The sequence below is a fragment of the Camelus ferus genome, chromosome 17, assembly GCF_009834535.1.
Source record: "Camelus ferus isolate YT-003-E chromosome 17, BCGSAC_Cfer_1.0, whole genome shotgun sequence".
Taxonomy (NCBI): domain Eukaryota; kingdom Metazoa; phylum Chordata; class Mammalia; order Artiodactyla; family Camelidae; genus Camelus; species Camelus ferus.
The window spans coordinates 37,527,894-37,546,388 of NC_045712.1; the positions used below are offsets into that span (position 1 = coordinate 37,527,894).

At 51.5% G+C, this 18,495-nt stretch overlaps 1 protein-coding gene across 1 annotated transcript in view; it reads right to left on the reverse strand.

Moving 5' to 3' along the window:
* The window catches only part of LIMD1 (LIM domains containing 1), a 60,595-nt gene extending 49,284 nt beyond the window's left edge, over positions 1-11,311 (reverse strand). The window contains 2 exon segments of the mRNA XM_006173916.3: positions 9,887-11,167; positions 11,170-11,311. Coding sequence (XP_006173978.2) covers positions 9,887-11,167; positions 11,170-11,284 — 1,396 coding nt within the window. The 5' untranslated portion in view covers positions 11,285-11,311.
* Positions 11,312-18,495: the final 7,184 nt, after the last annotated feature.

Below are 18,495 nucleotides of genomic sequence, written 5' to 3' on the forward strand. Positions count from 1 at the left end.
GGTTTTGAGCATCTCCGCACATGGCCTGGGCTTGATATTGACTCTTAGACCAAGGCATCCTGGCTGCCCCCAAGGAAAGTGTGGGCTGGCACACTCCTGTCCCTGTCCACAACACTTGGGGCATGGCCCACTCCCTTCAGGGGAACACGAGAAGTCAAGAGTCTGAGGGGTTGTAGGCAGTCAAGGCCCCTGCGTGGCCCATATATGTGCCTCGGAGGCTCCACAGCTCCAACGCTGCCCTGCAGGGAGGGGCTGGTCCGAGGATGGGCTCCTGGCCTGAAGAGGAACCTGGATGTACTCACCCGCCAAGAGTGGGATACCTCCAGCCAGCTCAGGCACCCCTCACGGCCGGCCCTCCTCATTGTCCACCAGAGAAGGGGGAGACCTCAGGCCTGAACTACCTGTGGCCACAGTGCCCCTTGAAGTCCCTCAGTCAGAAAGCCACTGTGCTCCCAGGAGCTGAGGGCCAGCGTAGCACGGCGGCCAGGATCCAGGAGTCTGCAACCAGATTCAGCAAAGCTCCTTAATAAATGTAGTGGGCAGGTTACTTAACATCTGTGTACCTCAGTTTCCCCATCTATAAAATGGGTATAATAAAACAGGGTTGTTGGAATGACTAAACAAGTTAATGTGTGTGAGATGTTTAGCAAAGGGCCTAGCACAGAGCTAAAAACCCCTTCCCCTCCCCTCTTTGCACCCTAACTGAGCCTCTCCATTTCTTCAAGAGATATCCACCAAGCCCCAGCTATGTGGGGCCCTGACAGTGCCAGGCCCTGAGGCCACTGTCGCCTGTCCAATGACCAAGCCTGAGACCCAGAACATCTGAGGGCACCACAGGAGCCCTCGAAGGTGTCCTGGGACGTGTCAGCAAAAACAAGGTCAGCAAGCCCCATGGCCAGTGCTCCCAGCAGTCCCCCACCCTAGGGACCCGAAGCTTAATTAGAATGAGAGCCTTAAAAGTCCTCGAGGATGGGTGACCCCTGTGATACCAGTGGCTCCCCATGTGTGATTGTTTCCTAAAGCAGATCTCCAGTTCTTCCTAATCCCACTTCTGTCAGACACAGTGCAGAGCAAACTGGCCCCCAGCTCAGTAAATGCCTCTACATCTGGCCAAAGAGCCAAGAACACAGCACATCACCCACCTTCCTCACCGCGGCTCCAGCCACTACTCTGGGTTTTTTTGTCCCCTAGGGCAATAGAAATTTATTTAAAAAATTTTTTTAATTAAAGTATAGTCAGTTTACAAAGTTGTGCCAATTTCTGGTGTACAACACAATGCTTCAGTCATATAGGAACATATAGATACTCGTTTTCATATTCTTTTTCACTAGAGGTTACTACAAGATATTGAATATGGTTCCCTGTGCTATAAAGTATAAACTTGTTTATCTATTTTATGTATATTAGTTAGTATCCGCAAATCTAGAACTCCGGCCACTACTTTGGACTGGAGACTTTCTGCTGAAAATCTTAATGCTGGTTATTCTAAGGGTGGCAGGCATGTCAGTAATTCATGGTTCTCATTTTAATTGTATGTATTTTCCAGAATATCTAAAGTAAAAATGATTACCACTTACAACTGAAAATGTTAAGTAACTAAACAAACAAACAAAAAAGTTGTTTTTTAACTCTATAGAAGCCTGGAAGGGAGATGGGATACTGGGCTGCTCAGCCCTCAGCCTTATCCAGGCCCTCGTCACTGTGGACAACACTGCCGCCCAGTCCCTTGTTACTCGGTCAGCTAAAATCCAGGCATCCGAATGTACCCAAAGTCACAGCCACAAAACTTCGGGCCAGGAAGAGCCCTCGGAGGTGGCCCTGGATCAGCACAGAGGAACAGTGGGCAGCCCCACATCACACCTGCTGGCAGGCTCGGGCCCAGAACACCTGGCTGCCTCGCTCCCAAATGCGTGCCTTTCTTCCACAGTCTCTTCTCCCATGTGGGAGCCATAAATCAACGGATGTAAAGAAACATAACTTGTCAAAACAACCTCTAGCGAGAATGGCCATGTCAAAGGATCAGTTCGATGTTCTGGATTATGAATGGAAAGAGCAGGAGGATTTGATGGAAAAAAACAGGACATTTTTTCCCAGGCACAAAGGAACAGAACAGAAACACCCCAGGGAAGGAGGACCTCAGAAAGACAGCCTGACAGAATGAGGTAGCTGCTGTGGGACACGGATGTCAGGACTGGCCAGGGCTCCAAATGGAGACCCTGCCACCCCAAGCAGGATCGCAGTGGGGCAGCACCATGCTGGCCAGAGGATGTGGGCCGGGGAACGGCAAGGGCAAGGGCCCTGTGGGGAAGGAACTCCACAAACTCAGGCACCAGCCACCAGGCTGGCACAGTGGGAGCCAGTGATCACGGTGGGGCTGGAGGGACATCCCGAGTGAGGGCCTGAGGCCAGGGTGAGAGAAGAGGGGGTGTCACTGCGAGTGCGAGGGCTGCGTCCTCCAAGCCCAACGTCCTTCCAGGCCCAGTGCTAAGAGCACGGACATGTGGACCCAATGAACAGATAAATTCCTCTGCATGAATCTGGGCGTCTGCTCATCATCCTGCCCAAAATCTCAGAAATCTGTGTAGAGAGCTGGAGGGTAGGGATGGGGCTAAAGCATGTGATGGAAAGTCCATCCCTTCGGAGAACACAGAGGACCAAAATGGTGTTGGTGTCCTGACCACTGACCACTGAGGGAGCCGCCAGTGTCACAGAGTGGGACAGCCCAGCGGACGGCGACGGAGCCACTGTGCCGATGGCACCCACTCCTTGCCGTCCCAGCCTCCCACGGGCTCTCCAGCCATCCCAAACCCACCGTGATAGGTTTTTAAATATTCTCAAGGTTTTAGAAGTTACTCCAAATCACACGATTGCTCAAAAACTCGTGTTTGCAGTCAGAAGTCACAACTACAGTTCTCCTTGGAGTGTTGAGGTGACTGTAAGGGGGCTTCTTATGTGCTGGTCATGTTTGGTGCTTTGATTTGAGTGCTAAGTGTGTTCACTTTGTGAACATCTATAACACGTGTATGTCATACATCAACAAAAAGTTAAAGTACACACCTTCCTGGTTTTGAGGGGAAGATTGCCTGGCCTACTAAAAAACATACACATAGGCTACCCAGCTTCTAAAGGGTCGGGAGTCGCCATATCTCAGGGTGTGCACCTGCCGGGGTATAGACTGGCACAACTGGAGTCCTGAGTGTCATTTACAAAAGTTACCAAAGGGTCAGAAATCTACTTCCATGGCAATGGGAACCTGGATCTAGGAGTTCAAATGGTGGCACCATGTCTCCAAAAGGAATGTGGGCAGAAGTTCCCAGGTAAGCACACGTGGTCGTGCCTGCTACACAGAGCCAGATGGTTAATGATCTTCTGCCGCCTTCTGCTACTTCGGTACTTGGTTTGGGTTTACTGCAATGCCTGATATTTGAGGGGTAAGCAGGACCTCAGGGTGCACACAGGCCCCTGTCCTGAATTCTGCAGGGGCTGCCTTTCTTATAGGATTGGCCGTATTGTTTCCTTTTATGTGAAAAATGCTCTGAAAATCACCCTCAACTTTTTTTTCATTCAAGGCTGAATTTAAATCCCATATTTCAAGCATCTGTTACTAATAAAGTCAGATAAGAAGTGCTTAAAAAGTCATTAAGACAACATGCAGCTCAATGTTTAAGAGACTGTCAGATGGGAAGGAGGAGACAGGACACTTACAGGTTCCTTGTTTGGACAGCTTACTTAACCTCCTCCGTAGCTAGTAAAACAAAATCAAGTGTGACAGGGTCCCTGGCCCCTGGCAGGGCAGGGCCATCCCCAGGAGGACTCACACCTGTCCTCAGGCTCCCAGGCTAAGGTAGGACTGCCACTGCAGCTTTCTGGGTTCAAATGCTGCATGAGGAAGGGGTATAGCTCAGTGGTAGAGCACATGCCTAGCATGCATGAGGTCCTGGGTTCAATCCCCAGTCCCTCCATTAAAAATAAATAAATTAACCTAATTACCTCTACCCGTCGGGGGGGGGAAAAAAAACCACAAACCATCCCCCTCCCCGCAGAAAAAGAAATGCTGCAGTAGGAATTTCCACCCAAGACAGGAAAACTAAATACAGAGCCAGGCACTTCTCTCCCTGTGCAGGCGGGGCGGGGCCCATCTACCCACTTGCTGGGTGACAGGGACCCTGGAACCAGCTTCCTCTTGCCTCCCAGCCTCACTGGGTCCTAATGGAGTATGGCTCTCTCCCGAGTGGCACTAGTGGTGACTGGTTCCCCAGGCCCACCCACAGCAGAGAGGGAAGGCGCTGGGACTGCAGGCTGAGTCCCGAACCGTTGCATGTGGAAGAAGGTCTGGAAAGGGCAGGGAGCCCACTGCTGCCCCTGCAGAAGTTGAGGGGAGAGTGAATCTAGAGGGGCCAATAGAGACCACCCAGCCCAGCCCCAAAAAACCACCCAGCTCTCCCAGGCACGTGGTCAGGGCCCCGGCTGGGGTGGCAGCACCACCACCTAGAGCTGGGTGGTCTTGGGTACTTCACAGCCTTGGTTTCACAACTGTATGCACAGAATAATGGAGCCGGGCCATGAAGGTTAAATAGAGGCACTATGATTAAAATCATGGCCAAGGTCACTGTGAATGGGGTCTTAGCTGCCCAGGAACACTTGAGGGGTAGGGGGTGGACACCTAGATCTCCGGTCACTGAAGGAGCCGTGGCCCAGCCGCTGGAGGTGCAACCAGGAGGGGCCCTCATCTGTTAGCCCCTTCAGGGACTGCCCCAGCTACACAGAGCCACCTCGCCCAGTCACCCCCTCCGCAGGGCAGCCCACACCCGATGACCTGCCCACAGGGGAGTGTGAGGGCCAGGCCAGCTCACACCAACTCAGGACAGCTCTGAAGGGCTTTTCTAGCCCCCAAGCGCCCTGGGGGTCGGCCCAGGGTGGTCAGGCCTGCCCTGCAGCTGGGGCTTCTCCTCTACCCACTGCTGCTTCCTCCCCAGCCCTCCCCACCTACAGTCCCCAACAGCATCTCTTAGTAAGCCCCCTGCACACCAGACTGTGTCTCAGGAAGCCCAGCCTGTGACAAGTGGTGCATTTGTGTCCTTTTCCCTTAGGAAGGGAGGAGACGACCAGCGTGAGGAAGACAGATGGCTACCGTGGAGGAAAAGGTGGGAAAGAGGAAACAAAAGGCACGAGGGCCTCTGACTTCCTTTGCAGTGACAGCAGTGGAGTGGAAACCACGTGGGGTGGCATCCTCCAGGAGCAAGGCCCGGGGAGGTGCAAACCCAACAACGTTCTCCGAGCAGCATTAAGAGTTTGTCCTTAGCTCTTTCCTCCAAGACAGAAACACAGAGAAGCCACAGAGAAACACCAGAGAAGGAAAGAGAGGGAAGAAACGCCTCCTGGGACCAGACTGTCCCAAATCCACAGAGACCTAGCCATGGAAAGTGCCAGAAGACTCCTGGGAATGAGCTCATCAGTAACTGCACACCAAGGTGTCTTCAGACCCACGGTGGCAAGGGTTCACGAGCTCCTCCCACAAGGCCAAGTGCCCCTGAAGGGGTCTAAGTAAGCAACCCAAACACGGACTTTGCTTTGCTTCTGGCTAGAATTACATCGACTCTGATGGTGACCATTACGTTACCCTGATTCTCTCTGGCAAGAACCCTGTATCAGATATTCTTCCATTTGGAAGTAAAATTTCATCATTATTTAATAAATGCAGTATGCTGGACAGACAAACTCTTTCAAATAACACGGGAAGTAGAGAAGGGAAAGGCATCTGCTGACGGGAGCCCCTCAGCTGGCCCAAACGCCTCGTACTACAGATGAGGACCGAGGCCTGGGCAGGACCAGGGTTTGTTCAAGGTCCCACAGTGGGGCTAGACCACAAACCGACAGCCAGGTGCTCGGAGGACAGACTTTCTCCTCGGCCACAAGGCAGGGTCACGTTAAAGTGGCTGGAAGCTCAGGTGCCAAAGCAGGTGGAGGCAGGCCCTCTCCTGTGTGATGGGCAGTGGGGCCCCGGCCTGAGCTCTGCGGAGAGCAACCAGGCAACATTTAAAGGGAACAAAGCCCCCGCCCTGCAATCCAACCCCCCATCCCAGGAGTTTATCACACGTCTAGGCTTGCAGTTGGCCCCTTCTGAAGTTCACCACAAGGCTGCTTACGTGACCTGGGGCACATCCACACAGGGTGACACTGAGCCAATTCAACGCGTGCTGATGCAGAACAGCCGCCAAGACACACTGTTCGGCAGGGAAGGAAAGAGCAGGTGGACGGCAGGCTACCGCTGAGACCCTCAGGCAGACACACACACACATACACATTCATCCCACACCCAGACGCTCGGCTGGAGAAGGGGGTGGGGAGGAGACCAAGTTTTCACTGTATGTGGTTTTGTGTCTTTTGAATTTTCTACAGGTGACTACATGCTTAGTCAAAAAATAAAATTATGCAGGGAACTATATTTAGTATCTTGTAGTGACCTAAACTGAAAAAAGAATATGAAAAGGAATATCTGTATGTATTTGCATGATTGAAACACTATGCTGTACACTGGAAATTGTCCCAACATTGTAAACTGACTGTACTTCATTTAAATAGATAAATAAATACCAAGTTATAAACTTTAGTTTAAAAAATGAATAAATAAATAAATAAAGTATGGTTCCCTCTATATGAAATATCCAGAACAGATAAAGCCAGAGAGATAGAACATGCATTAGTGGTTGCCAGGTGCTGGGAGAGATGGGGGAACGGGGAGCTACTGTTTTATGGGGTGTGGATTTCCACTAAGGGTGATGAAAACGTTTTGGAACTAGACAGAGGTGGTGTTTGCACAATACTGTGAAGGCACTAAATGCCACTGATTAATTTCTGGATTAATTTTAAAGTAATCGAAATGACTACTTTTATGTTATAGGAAGTTCACCTCAATTTCTAAATAAAATAAACAAAAATAAATAAAATAGGTTTTCACACCTGTGCTTAGGAGGCAGCTGGTCATTGCTGGTTAGCAGAATGAGCAGGGAGGCTGAACTGTGGGGCTCAGATCCCAGCAACACCTAGAACCCCAGGTGAGTCCTGGGATAAATAATCTAACCTCTCTGAGCTTCAGTTTCCAGGCTGGTGAAATGGATGTAAGAAAGGAACCTGGGTCATGTGAGTAAATTAAATAGCCTCTAACACAGCGCCTGGCACAGCCCAAGCCCCCAGGGCCTCTGCTTTTGCTGTCTGCCCCCCGGTCTCCTTCAAACCTTGCTAGAGAATATGGGATCTTCCTTAACCACCTGATTTAAAACCAGAAACCTCCCTGCCACTCCCTGCCCCGAGGCTCCACCCCTCCTCTACCTTTTTCTTTCCCTCATATTTGCTTATTTATTTTGTTCATCTCTTGTCTCCCTCTACAGCACTGTCTGATCTGGAGAAGTCAGGGTTTCTGTCTGTCCTGTTCACAAAGTACCCTATGGCCCAAGGTAGGTGCTCAGTATACACGGGCTGAATGAATGGATAGTGTTAGCTAATGTCCCTGCTCTGATCTGGTGTGTAAACCTGCCTCTCTGAAAAAATAAAACTGCTTTTTTTTTCGTTTAATGAGCTTGAAATTAAAAATTGAAGACAAATACTGTATTTCACATTGATGTGGAATCTAAAAAAACACAAATGAACAAACAAAACAACATAAACAGGGTAACAGATAACACAGAGAACAAACAGGAGCTTGCCTGAGGAGAGGGGCGGAGTGGGGAAAGAAATAGGTGAGGGAGAGTGAGGTACAAACTTCCACCTGCAAGATAAATCAGTCACAGGTATGAAATGTAAAGTGTGGGGAATATAGTTAATAGCTATGTAATATCTTTGTATGGTGACACACCATAGCGACACTCACCGTGGTGACCAGTTTGAAATGTACAGAAATATCGTATCACTATGTTATGCAATAGGAACTAGCACAGTCTTGCAGGTCAATTACACTTCAAAAACAAACTCATGGAAAAGAGATCAGATTTGTGGTTCCCAGAGGCAGGGGTCAGGGAGCAGGAGAGGGGAACTGGATGAAGGCAATCAAAAGTATAAAAGTCCAGCTATAAGACAAATAAGTACCAGAGATGTAATGTACAACATGATAAATATAAACACTGCTGTATGTTATAGATGAAAGTCACTAAGGGAGTAAATCCTAAGAGTTCTTATCACAAGAAATTTTTTCCTATTTCTTTAACTTGTACCTACGTGAGCCGACAGATGTTCACTAAACTGACTGCAATCATCGCTTCATGATGTACGTAAATCAAATCATTATGCTGTACACCTTAAACTTACGCAATGCTGTATGTTGATTATATCTCAATAAAACCGGGAGAAAAAAAATTCAACAGAAGTTTAAACTAAAAAACCCGCAGTATTTCTAGCTAAGCATTTATTCCCAAAGGAGGGTATTTACAAGGGAGAAGAGAAGGTTCACAGTAAGATGGTGCTACGTGCTCTGCAACGTAAACCAGTGAAACGGTCACCCTGACCACTGACAGCCATGGGAGGTGTGAGAACCGTTCCTGCCAGGCTCTCATGAGCAGCCTCGGACCCTGACCCTGCAAGCATCTTGGGGCAAAATCGTTCATTCACAAAGAATGGGGTAGACCGAAAGCAGCAAGCCAGTCGTCTCCCTGTCCAGGGCTTTCCCTGCCCCGGCCTCCTCCACCTGGCAGAGATGCCTACCCCAAGGGCACTCCACTTCCCAGGGCTTTCAGGCCTCATGTGGAGAAATCGCGACCCCAATGATCCAGAGATCAAAACTGAAAAAAATAAAAGAAAACCAACTCTCAGACTCTTCTAAAAATAGGCTGTCTCCCTTGTAAGCTCTCCTAGGCTACATCATTACTCAACAGAAGAATATAAGCTGCTTTCCTCCCGCCTTCAAACACTGTGTGGAGGAAAAAAAAAGCTGAAGCCAGCAGTCTCCAAGAGTTTGTGGCTTTCAAAAGAGAATAAAACAAAACCTGCAAGCTGGAGTAAAACTAGCAAGGGGCATCTTCCATCCTCCTGGGAGCCACGACTGGTTGTCTGGGTGTCTCCTGGTTGCTGGCCAGGTGGTGGTGGGGAGGTGTTAAGTTAGAAGGCACCTAGTCCACTGGTCTCAAATTTCCCTGAATGAACATCAGGATCACAAGCCGGAGAGGTTTGTGAAAATGCTGATCGCTGGGTCCTACTCCAGAGTTTCTGATGCAGTAGGTGTGCGGTGGGGCCTGAAAATTTGCATTTTTAACTAGTTCCCAGGCAGAGGGATACTGCTTGTCCAGACTACATTTTGAGAACTACTGCTCTAGAAGAAAGACTTCCATGTTAGTGTTTCATCTCCCTCCACTGCACCTGTAGGCAGACATGTGGGCGCACACACACACGCGCACACACACGCGTGCGCACACACACACACACACACACACACACACACACACGGCTGTAGAGAGCCCCGGCCTGACCACTGGTCCTCAAAGAGCCAGACCTACCTGGCCCAGACAACAACCGATGGAACACTCAGAAGTACCTGGACCTGAGAAGCCCATTCAAGTCCTGCCTGAGCCAGTCACTGACTGTGAGAGGCTCTAAGTCACCCCCGAAACCCTTGAAACCCAAAGTCACAGCATTTCCCTTTTTTGAGAGCAGTCATGAGCAGTCCCACCCCGCTCCGCCCTTCGCACATGGGTAACCCCAGCTGCAAGATCTTTTTTCTGCCTAGGGATGCTTTCGAGTTTCTCTTCAAGTCTCAGAAGAAGCAGCTGAAAGAGGAAGCCAAAAAAACAAAAAAAGGCAGCCACTTAAGGAGAACTACAGCATCCCTTGTGGGGAGCACCCCCCCAAATACAAGGACCCTATCTCCCACCGTGGGCAACCGCACCAGCCTCTCACTCACCAAAGTAATCGGCCTTTGGGTGAGCATCCATCTCACGCTCCAGACGTTGGGTAAGGGCTTCTAATTTCAATTCGGCAGCAGTGGGCCCAAGCTCAGGGCCTGGGATGAGGGTCTGGCAGGGCAGCCTCACCCTGGGAGGACTGGGGTTTTCTGGGAGCACAGCCCCCAGGCTGCCATCAGGAGACCAGCCAGGGGGACCTTCTTTACAAGATAACTCAGGCAGGGTGGACATCACTGGATGGACGAGGCTGGTGGGGCTAAGCTTGGGACCAATGCCAGGGTCTGTGCAGCCTGGCTTGGGACCCAGCCCAGGGGCTGCACCCGGCTGTATGTTGTCCATGCTGGCTGGTGAGGATGATGGGACAGAACTGGAGAGGTAAGATTTGGGCCCATCCTGGAACCAGGGTTGAGGGTCCACTGTGGGTTTGGGCATCATGCCTGAAGCCTCACTCCCAACCCCCGAGTTTGTTCTTGGAAGAGTTCCTTGACTGGGGCGGCTCGGGGCCAGAGGCGCTGAGAAAGAAGGGGTCCTGGGCTGAGCAGGCCCCAGGAGGGCCCCGTTCTCTGGGCCTGGGGAAGGCAGGCCAGTGCTCACTCGCTGGGAAGTGGCTGTAGTCCAAAGACCTGCTGGCTTCTCACTGCTACGGCCACCAACACCACCACCATCCTGGCCGCTCTGAAATGACCTGCTGGAGCTTGGGGAAAGCTGCGGCTGGTACAGGTGATGATCCCTGGAGGGTTTGGACAGTGGTGGGTCACTCCCTGGGGTGCCAGACCACCCACTTCCTACACCCAGCTTGATGCCAGGGGATACTCCTTGTTGGTCGCCCCACCTGGGGCTTGCTAAGGAGAGGTTGTCATAATAGTCTCCATGGGTGAGGCAGGAAGGATCCTCGCAGGGTCCCGGCCGATGGAAAGCTGACAGCTCAGAACTGGCTGTGCGCTCCTTGGATCCACAGTCCTGGCTGCCTTCCTTCGAGCCTCGGACATACAGCCTGGCCCTCTGATCCTGGGGTGGGTACAAGGGCTGCCCAGACGCGATGGTAGTGGCTGTCCCAGGAACCACTGTTGAGGCAGCGAGAGGGGGCTTGGCAGCACCGTCCCCCATCAGCTTGCTGCCAGCACCAGCTTCCCCGTGGGCCTGTGCACCCAGACGGCCCCCACCGTTAACGGGACCTCGGCTCCCCCTGGGCAGGGTCTCCTCCTGCAGGAGCTGTTGCTGCTGCTGGAGGTGGATTTTGGCCATCTTGGTGGCAAACACCCTGCGTGTTTCCTCAAACTCGGGTTGTTGCCTGCACCCTTGTCCACTCGGAAGAGTCCATCCTTGGAGGCCTCGTACATGTTCAGGTCCTCAATGAATTTACTGGCCTCCAGGCCCAGGTCGTCGTATTTATCCATGTTGCAGACAAAGTTCCAGGCCTAGCCCAGGTGCTGTGTGTTGAGCGCGTGGAGTTGGGGAGGCGATGCTGGCGAAGATGGAAGCTCAAGTCCAGCCCAAGACAGGTAAAGCCTTCCACCTGCCCAGTATGAGAGTCATGACCCCAGGCCTTAGAGCCCAGCCGATGTTGAGGCCTCAAAGTCACTTGGACCAAGTTTGCTTCCAATTCCCTTTCCCCTCAGAGATGTCCACGTGGGGGCAGCTGGTGGAGCTCCGCCATCCGAGCTGGATGTGAGTTCTTCCCTCTTCAAATCTTAAAAGGAAAAATAAGGTGAAAAAAGAAATCACATCCTCCTTAAACAACCAAACTCGGGAACCCACAGCTAGGCAGCAGCCGCTGGACGGCGCCGGGGTGAAGCCACTCGACCGGAGAGAAAAGTGCAGAGGCCGCGGACCCGCCGGGCCGGGTAAAGGCGCGGCGGCGGGAGGCGCGGGCACGTCCCGGGTGCTCAGTCCTCCGTTGCTTCTCCCGGTGGCGCGGAGCTGTGATCTTGGCCCGCGCGGAGAGGGAGCGCGGTCCGGGGCGCACGGGCCGGCCGGGCCCCGGCAGGAAGTTCACGGCAGCAGGGCTGGCGGCCTATTGTCCGATGGCGGCGGTGGCTGGGCGCGCGCGGGCTGGAGGGCGGCGGGACGCGGAAGTGAGTGCGCCGGACGCCGTCCCCGCCGCTCGGTCGCCAGCCGGGCACGTCGCGAGCCTGAGAGGAGGCGGAGGCGGAGGAGGCGGCCGAGGGGCGGGGGCGCCGGCGAGGGGCGGGGTCGGCGCTCGGAGCGGCGGGCGCCCCGGGGCAAGACCGCGCAGGGCGGGGCTGGGGCGCCTAGGGGTGTGTCCCGCGCGCCCCTTCCAGCGCTGGAGCGCGGGGATGGCGCGAGATTTTCCCCGCCACTGCCGCCCCCTGCGAGGCCCGGCTCCCGTCCTTCGGCAGCGCTGGACGCGTGCCACCGCTCGGAGACCGCTGGCGGGTGGCTTGGACAGCTTGCATGGACCCGAGACGCACCACTTGGAGTTTGAGGGAGTCTCGAGGGCTCGCGCTCCCCGCCCGACCGTGCCTCAGTTTCCCGGGTGGGAAACCAACCCCTTATGCCCCTGGAGGCCGCCTCTGCCCGGGCCGGGCCGGTCCCAGTCCACAGGGTGCACGTTTGGCGACCGGGGGTGTCACCCGTGGGCTGGCCCAATGTCCTCTTCGACAGGCAGGGAGACTAAGGCACAGAGATAGAACTGTCCAAAATGCCATCGTGACCAGCCAGGCGTGGATGGAAGCCCAAGTCCTCTGAAAGGGGATTAAAACTCATGCTGTGGCCCGGAACACGCGTATTTGAGGTCTTCAGTGGGACAATATAAACAAGTGCCCCGGTGGCTCATTACTCACAACACAAGGGGATTCTTGACCCTGAGTAGATCCACGCGACTCAGGGGGGCGGAGGGCCTGACAACTCGGGGCCCTCCGCATGGCCCAGCACTCCCTGCACTACCTCCGAGGTGACCCTGGAGAGGTTTCATTTCCCAAACAGCAGCCAGCGTGATCCCAAGGCAAATATCAGGCCAGTCACTTCCCTGCTTAAACCCTCAATGATTACCCCGAACTTGGATTGGAATTGACCCCCCTACCACGGTCTTCCTGCCCTGGCGGGCTCTGCCTCCCTCAGTCCGATATGGGGCTCTTCCCTCCCCGCAGCTCTCCAGGAGCTTCCCGGAGTCTGCCCAGAGCTGGCCCTTGAACTTCTCTGTGGCTCCACCTTCCCATCTGTGCCAAAATCAATCAATCAAAATCCTCTTAGAACCCTTCTTTTTCAGTACCCTCTTTATTTCCTGATCAGTTCTGATCACTGTATACAATTATTTGTTCATCTGTTTACATGTGGTTTTTTTGGTGGTTGGTTGGTTTTCCACCCCACTAGACCATATCTGTATGCCCAGAATCTGCAGGTAGTAGTATCTAATGGTTGAATAAGTGAATTAGTGAATCTGTCTGCCAGGATTGTGACAAGGAACAAATAATAAAATATACATGAAAGTGCTTTGTACTCTGTAAACCCAAAGTGTAGTTCATGGGTGGGTAGTCTGGAATCACCAGGGAGCTTAATGAAAACGCAGAATCTCACAGCCCTGCCCCCCCACCCCCCAAACCTACTGAACCAGAAGCTGCATTTTAACAAGATTCCTATGTGGTTTGCACAGTAAAGTTTGAGAAGCCCTGCTGTAAAGAACTATACTAGAATGAGGTATTTTTACTTGTAAAAAATCTTGTAATTGTTTTTTAATCTGCAAAAGTAATACATGTTTATAAAACAATTTTGAATGATTCAGAGATACATAAACTTTAAAAAAAATTGCCCACAGTCCCCTTGTTCAGAGGTATTCAGTAACACTTGTTATTTAATAACTAGACTTACCCATAAACTGTGTGCTTTGCTTATGAAATTTCTAGAGCACTGGCTCTCAGAGTATGGTCCCAGAACCGGCAGCATCAGCATCACCTGGAACTGGTCCACATCAGTGGTTCCCAAACTTGAACATGCATCAGAATCCTCAGGGAGCTTAGTCAACGCTGGCTGATAGGACTGCCCCCCCCCAACCTACCCCTCCCCCCTCCCCCCCCACCCCAGTTTCTGATTCAGCAGCTCTGGGGTGGGGCCTAAGAATTTGCATCTCTAACAAGTTCCCAGGTGATGCACATGCCACTGGGTCAAAAACCACACTTGAGAACCACTGGTCTAGATAGAGTCCCAAGTCCCAAGCTTCCTCAAAGCACCGTGGCAGTGTCCCTTGATGCCCATAGTGGGGAGGGCATCTCTCAGAGTGGAAGGCTGTGGCCTGCTTTGCCTGACCCTAAGTACTGGGGATGGAGCTGACGAAGCACTGGAAACACACAGCCATCCCTGTGCAAAGTCTAGCAAGCCCAGAGCCAGCCTCCTGGGTACTCACTTATAAAACAACTGGGACCCTGGTGCTGGAGCCACAGACATCAGCCAGCACCTCTTGCAAATTAGTTTTCTCTTTTCATTCTACCTTATCAGCTGCCTGGGCCCATAATCCTTGGTCCCTTTCTGCCCCCTGCCCCAGCTTTGACTTACCTGGAGTGCTCAGAGGCTGTGGACTTCCCTCCCCACTCCCACTGCATTCTAGAAGCAGCTGCACCACCTCCTCCAACTAAATACATACACCTGAATCGATAATCCACATATTTCTTATCAGACTTTCTTGTCCCCTTTAGTCAGTGGAGTACCTTATACCTTTACAAAACCGCTTATAAATATGGCATCCCATGAGCACTGAACCCATGGTATACCACCGTGAAAGGGTACTTAGAAATGCTGGATGATTTATTGCTGCTGTGAATACTTAAGGGGCAGAGACGCTTTCAAATCCTGTGCCCAACATTTAGAATCCCAGCTGTGGTTATTTAATACCGGCCAGTTTTGTCTGTACCATATGCTTGGAAATGTCTGTTGATTAATACCTCAAAAAATGTGTTAATACTTGTACACCAGTTGTTTAACAAGCAAAATACTGAAGAGCTCAATATTGTTATCAATAAGTAGGCAGAGATGGATGGTTTTATTCAAGTGTTTACCAGTGTTTTGTTTTGCTGTGTTCTGTTTGGCGAGAAATGTCCCACGTCCTACTTTACCAGTAAAGCCGTTTCAAGACAGTGCCCTTCCTATATAACAGAAGCCATCATCAACACAGCACTTCCCTTGAAGTCTATTTTCACGAGCACAAGGATGTCAAACTTGCCTGCCCATGAACACAACTTGTGAAATGTGGAATTTTCAAGTTGACCTGCCCAGAATCTCAGTCACATCAATCAGATCATGTCCGTCCCCAGCTCTCAACCCTCCAGCAGCATCCCAAACCACACTTAGAGTAAGACCCTCCCCTTGACCCTATGTGATCGGGCCCCTTGCCACCTCTACCCACTAATTTCCCTTGCTGCCCACTGCTTACTACACTCCGGCCACACTGACTTGGCCCCTCCTGGCCCTTGCCCCTTACCATGCTTTTACTCGCTCACTGGGCAGACATGACTGGGCCCCTCCGATGCCCTGGGCCCTTTTCCAGGTGCTGGGGAGATGGCAGTGAACAAAACACACATTCCTGTCCTGTTTGGACTTACATTCCAATGTGGGGGATGGGGAGTGAACAATTAAAAACAAAAACCAAACTAGATACATGCCTTGTAGAGTTTATTAGCAAGTGATGAGAGCCATGGAGGAAAAGGAAGCCAGAAGAGGACATTAAGGGGAGGGGGCTGTTTGCAGTACATGGTCAAGGAAGGTCTCCCTGAGAGAGTGACACCCGAGGAAAGACCTGAAGGAAGAAAGCGGTGGGAGACAAACAGCCATCTGAACAACTCTTCCCAAGAGTGGCTGGGTAAAGTGGAACAGAGGAAAGAGTGCCATTAAAAAAGGTTTTAGATTTTTTTTTTTAATATGGGAAATTGTACTGCATCTTTCTGTGCTGCTGTGATGGGGGGGTGGGTTGAGGGAGAATTGTCAATGCAGGGGAGAGGAGAGGATTTGGGGAGTGGGGAGCCTGGGGAGCAGAGAGGGGCGGGGCTCTACTTGCGCATTCCCTCCGGGTCATAAGGAGCAAGGATTTGGGCAACAGTCTGTTGAGTCAGTATATACAGTGGTACCTTGGGGTGGTAGGTACTCCTGATTAATTTTCTCAGTGGAATAGCCACAGGCAACGGAAGCATGACACCTCCCCTCCCCGCCTCCTCACCCCACCCCAACCCGAGATCCAGTGCCTGAATTACAAGGAGGCAGGCCAGATCCGGGGCATGGTCCTCTCCAGCCAAGGTTCAGCAGCACAGATGTGGGTGTGGAGTAGGTGGCCAGTTGGGTCTAACCAGGGCTGGCTTTTGCCAAGTGAGTGCAGCGGAACTAGAGTGGACAAGGGAGTTGCCGTTTCATTTGCCTAGAACTCACATTCCAGATATCCATGTGACTCCCTCACTTCCAGTCCTCACTCCACTCAGCAGTCACTGCCTTGGTAAGTCTGGGTGCCCCTCTCTCCATCCCTGTCCCTACCTGCCAACACAGAGAACAGCTGTCTCCTCATCAGACTGCAAACCTCACAAGGCCGTGAATCTTTGCGCACTTTGTTCATTGCTATTTCCCCAGGAAACTAGAACGGTGCCTGGCACATGGTAGGGTCCCCAAATATCTGGTAAGTGAATGCATAAGTCACATCAGAGAAGGGACTATGGGTGTTACTATCTATAGGTGGAAAGAATTAATTAGACTTAACAGTGACCCAGATTCAGAGAAACAAAGAAAGGAGGCTGTGTGATTACTCTTGTCACTTTGTGTGTCACTGCAAACCTTCTGTAGATCTTGTTTGAATACCTTGTACCAAGTATTTATCTACATAATATATCACATAATTTGCTCGTCAAGAGTTTGACTACATAGAAATGTATGCGTGTGTGTTTGAAAATATAAAGGATATTGGGCTTATGAATATGTTTGTATGCATACATATATGTTTTTATGTAAGTGTGTATAAAGAATTGTTGACTAAACAGCATTTGAAAAACCCTAATTCAACAGACTGTAGGCAGTAAACGGTGCTAAGACAGGGGCCCTGAGAGGCAAAGGGCCCCTGCCTTTGGACAGAGCCCTGCTTGTTTTGCAGCTAACTGAAAGAGCTTTTCTGCCACTTCTGCTTGGCTACAATCAAAGTCCCTACGCACAATGCTGTGTGTGTCCCAAAGCTGGAGGGCTACTCCAGGGAGGGCTCTGAAAAGAATCTTTGTGTCTCAGCCAGGCACATGGATGAAGGATGAAGAACCCAGGGCTCCTTCGGGCTCTTTCCATCCCACTGATGCCTCAAGCAGACCGCCTGGCCCTTCCAAATCTGTTTCCTGAGCCTCGGGCTGCTCTGGCCCCAAGTTTCACTGTGAAATCATCCCACAAATAGAGAGAAGCAGCTGCGATGAAGGCCCTTTCCTGGAGCTCCTAACAAGCCTTTGTCTCATGACTGTCTACCCTGGAAAGCTGCCCAGGCCAGACTCAGATACTTGGGCCATGACCTTGCCCTACGTGTGCAGCGCTGGGCAGGCTGCTGAAACCCACTCTTCTCTAGTCTCAGCCCCACACCCCGGGCCTTCTGCCACACAGGAAGACCCAGCTGGAGGCATGTGCCTGGCCACAGGGCCCCACGTGGCTCCCCACACACCCACGGGGGAGGGAGGCTGCCCCCTGGCCCTGGCCCAACCCCTCCCAGGGCCATCTGCTCGGAGAGCAGCAAAAGATGTTTAACAGGACACGGTGAACTGGAGTGCTGATTTTTGAATCAGCACCCATCTCTGCTTACTCTTTCTTTTTTAAATAAGGAACGCCTATTTGTGGCTTGAAATTCAAAAGAAAATAATTGCAAAGAAGGAGTGAAAAGTAAAAAGAAGTGAAAAGTACAAAGGAGTCCCTTCTGCCCCTAAGCCCCTCCAGAGACAACCACTATCCTACGACCAAAGTACATAGGCACACACATTTCTTTTTTTCCTTTTCAAACACAGAAATTAAAAGTGCACTGCCCTCCCTTGCTTTTTTGCATTTAACGATGCTCTTGGAAATCTTTTCGCATCATTTCACAAGCAGCCGCCTCAGTCTTTTGAAGGGCTAATATTTCTTTCTTTGGGTGAGTCATGGATTTCTTCACCAGGCCCCTATTCACAGACACCTAGGTTGCTTCCAGGCTTTTGCTCTTACCTACACAGCAGCCATGGCTAACTTACAAACCGCATCACACCTGTGCAAGCGTAGCCCAGGGACAAACACCCACGAGGCAGGCATATTCTCGAAAACACCACCATGCTGCCTGGATTTCTTCATCGACACCACAGAGCCCTGCCTTGCTGACTGCTGGTTACCATCTCTCTGGGGTCGGGGTTAGAACCGTTGATGAGTCATAACAAGAACACCGATGATTAAGCCATCATACCACCTACTCTTTGCCCAGCACCTGCGTATGTTACAGGGCTGAATTCTCCCAAAAGATCAGGAGATAGGTTCTGTGATCCACTTGTGTATCCAAGTGAGGAAACTGAGGCACAGAGGAGATAAGGAACTTGCCTGCAGTTCCACAGCTAAGGAGACAGTGCATCTGGGATTGGAACCCAAGCAGTCTGGCTCTGTGCCCCACCACTTCTCCTAACAAAATCCTCTG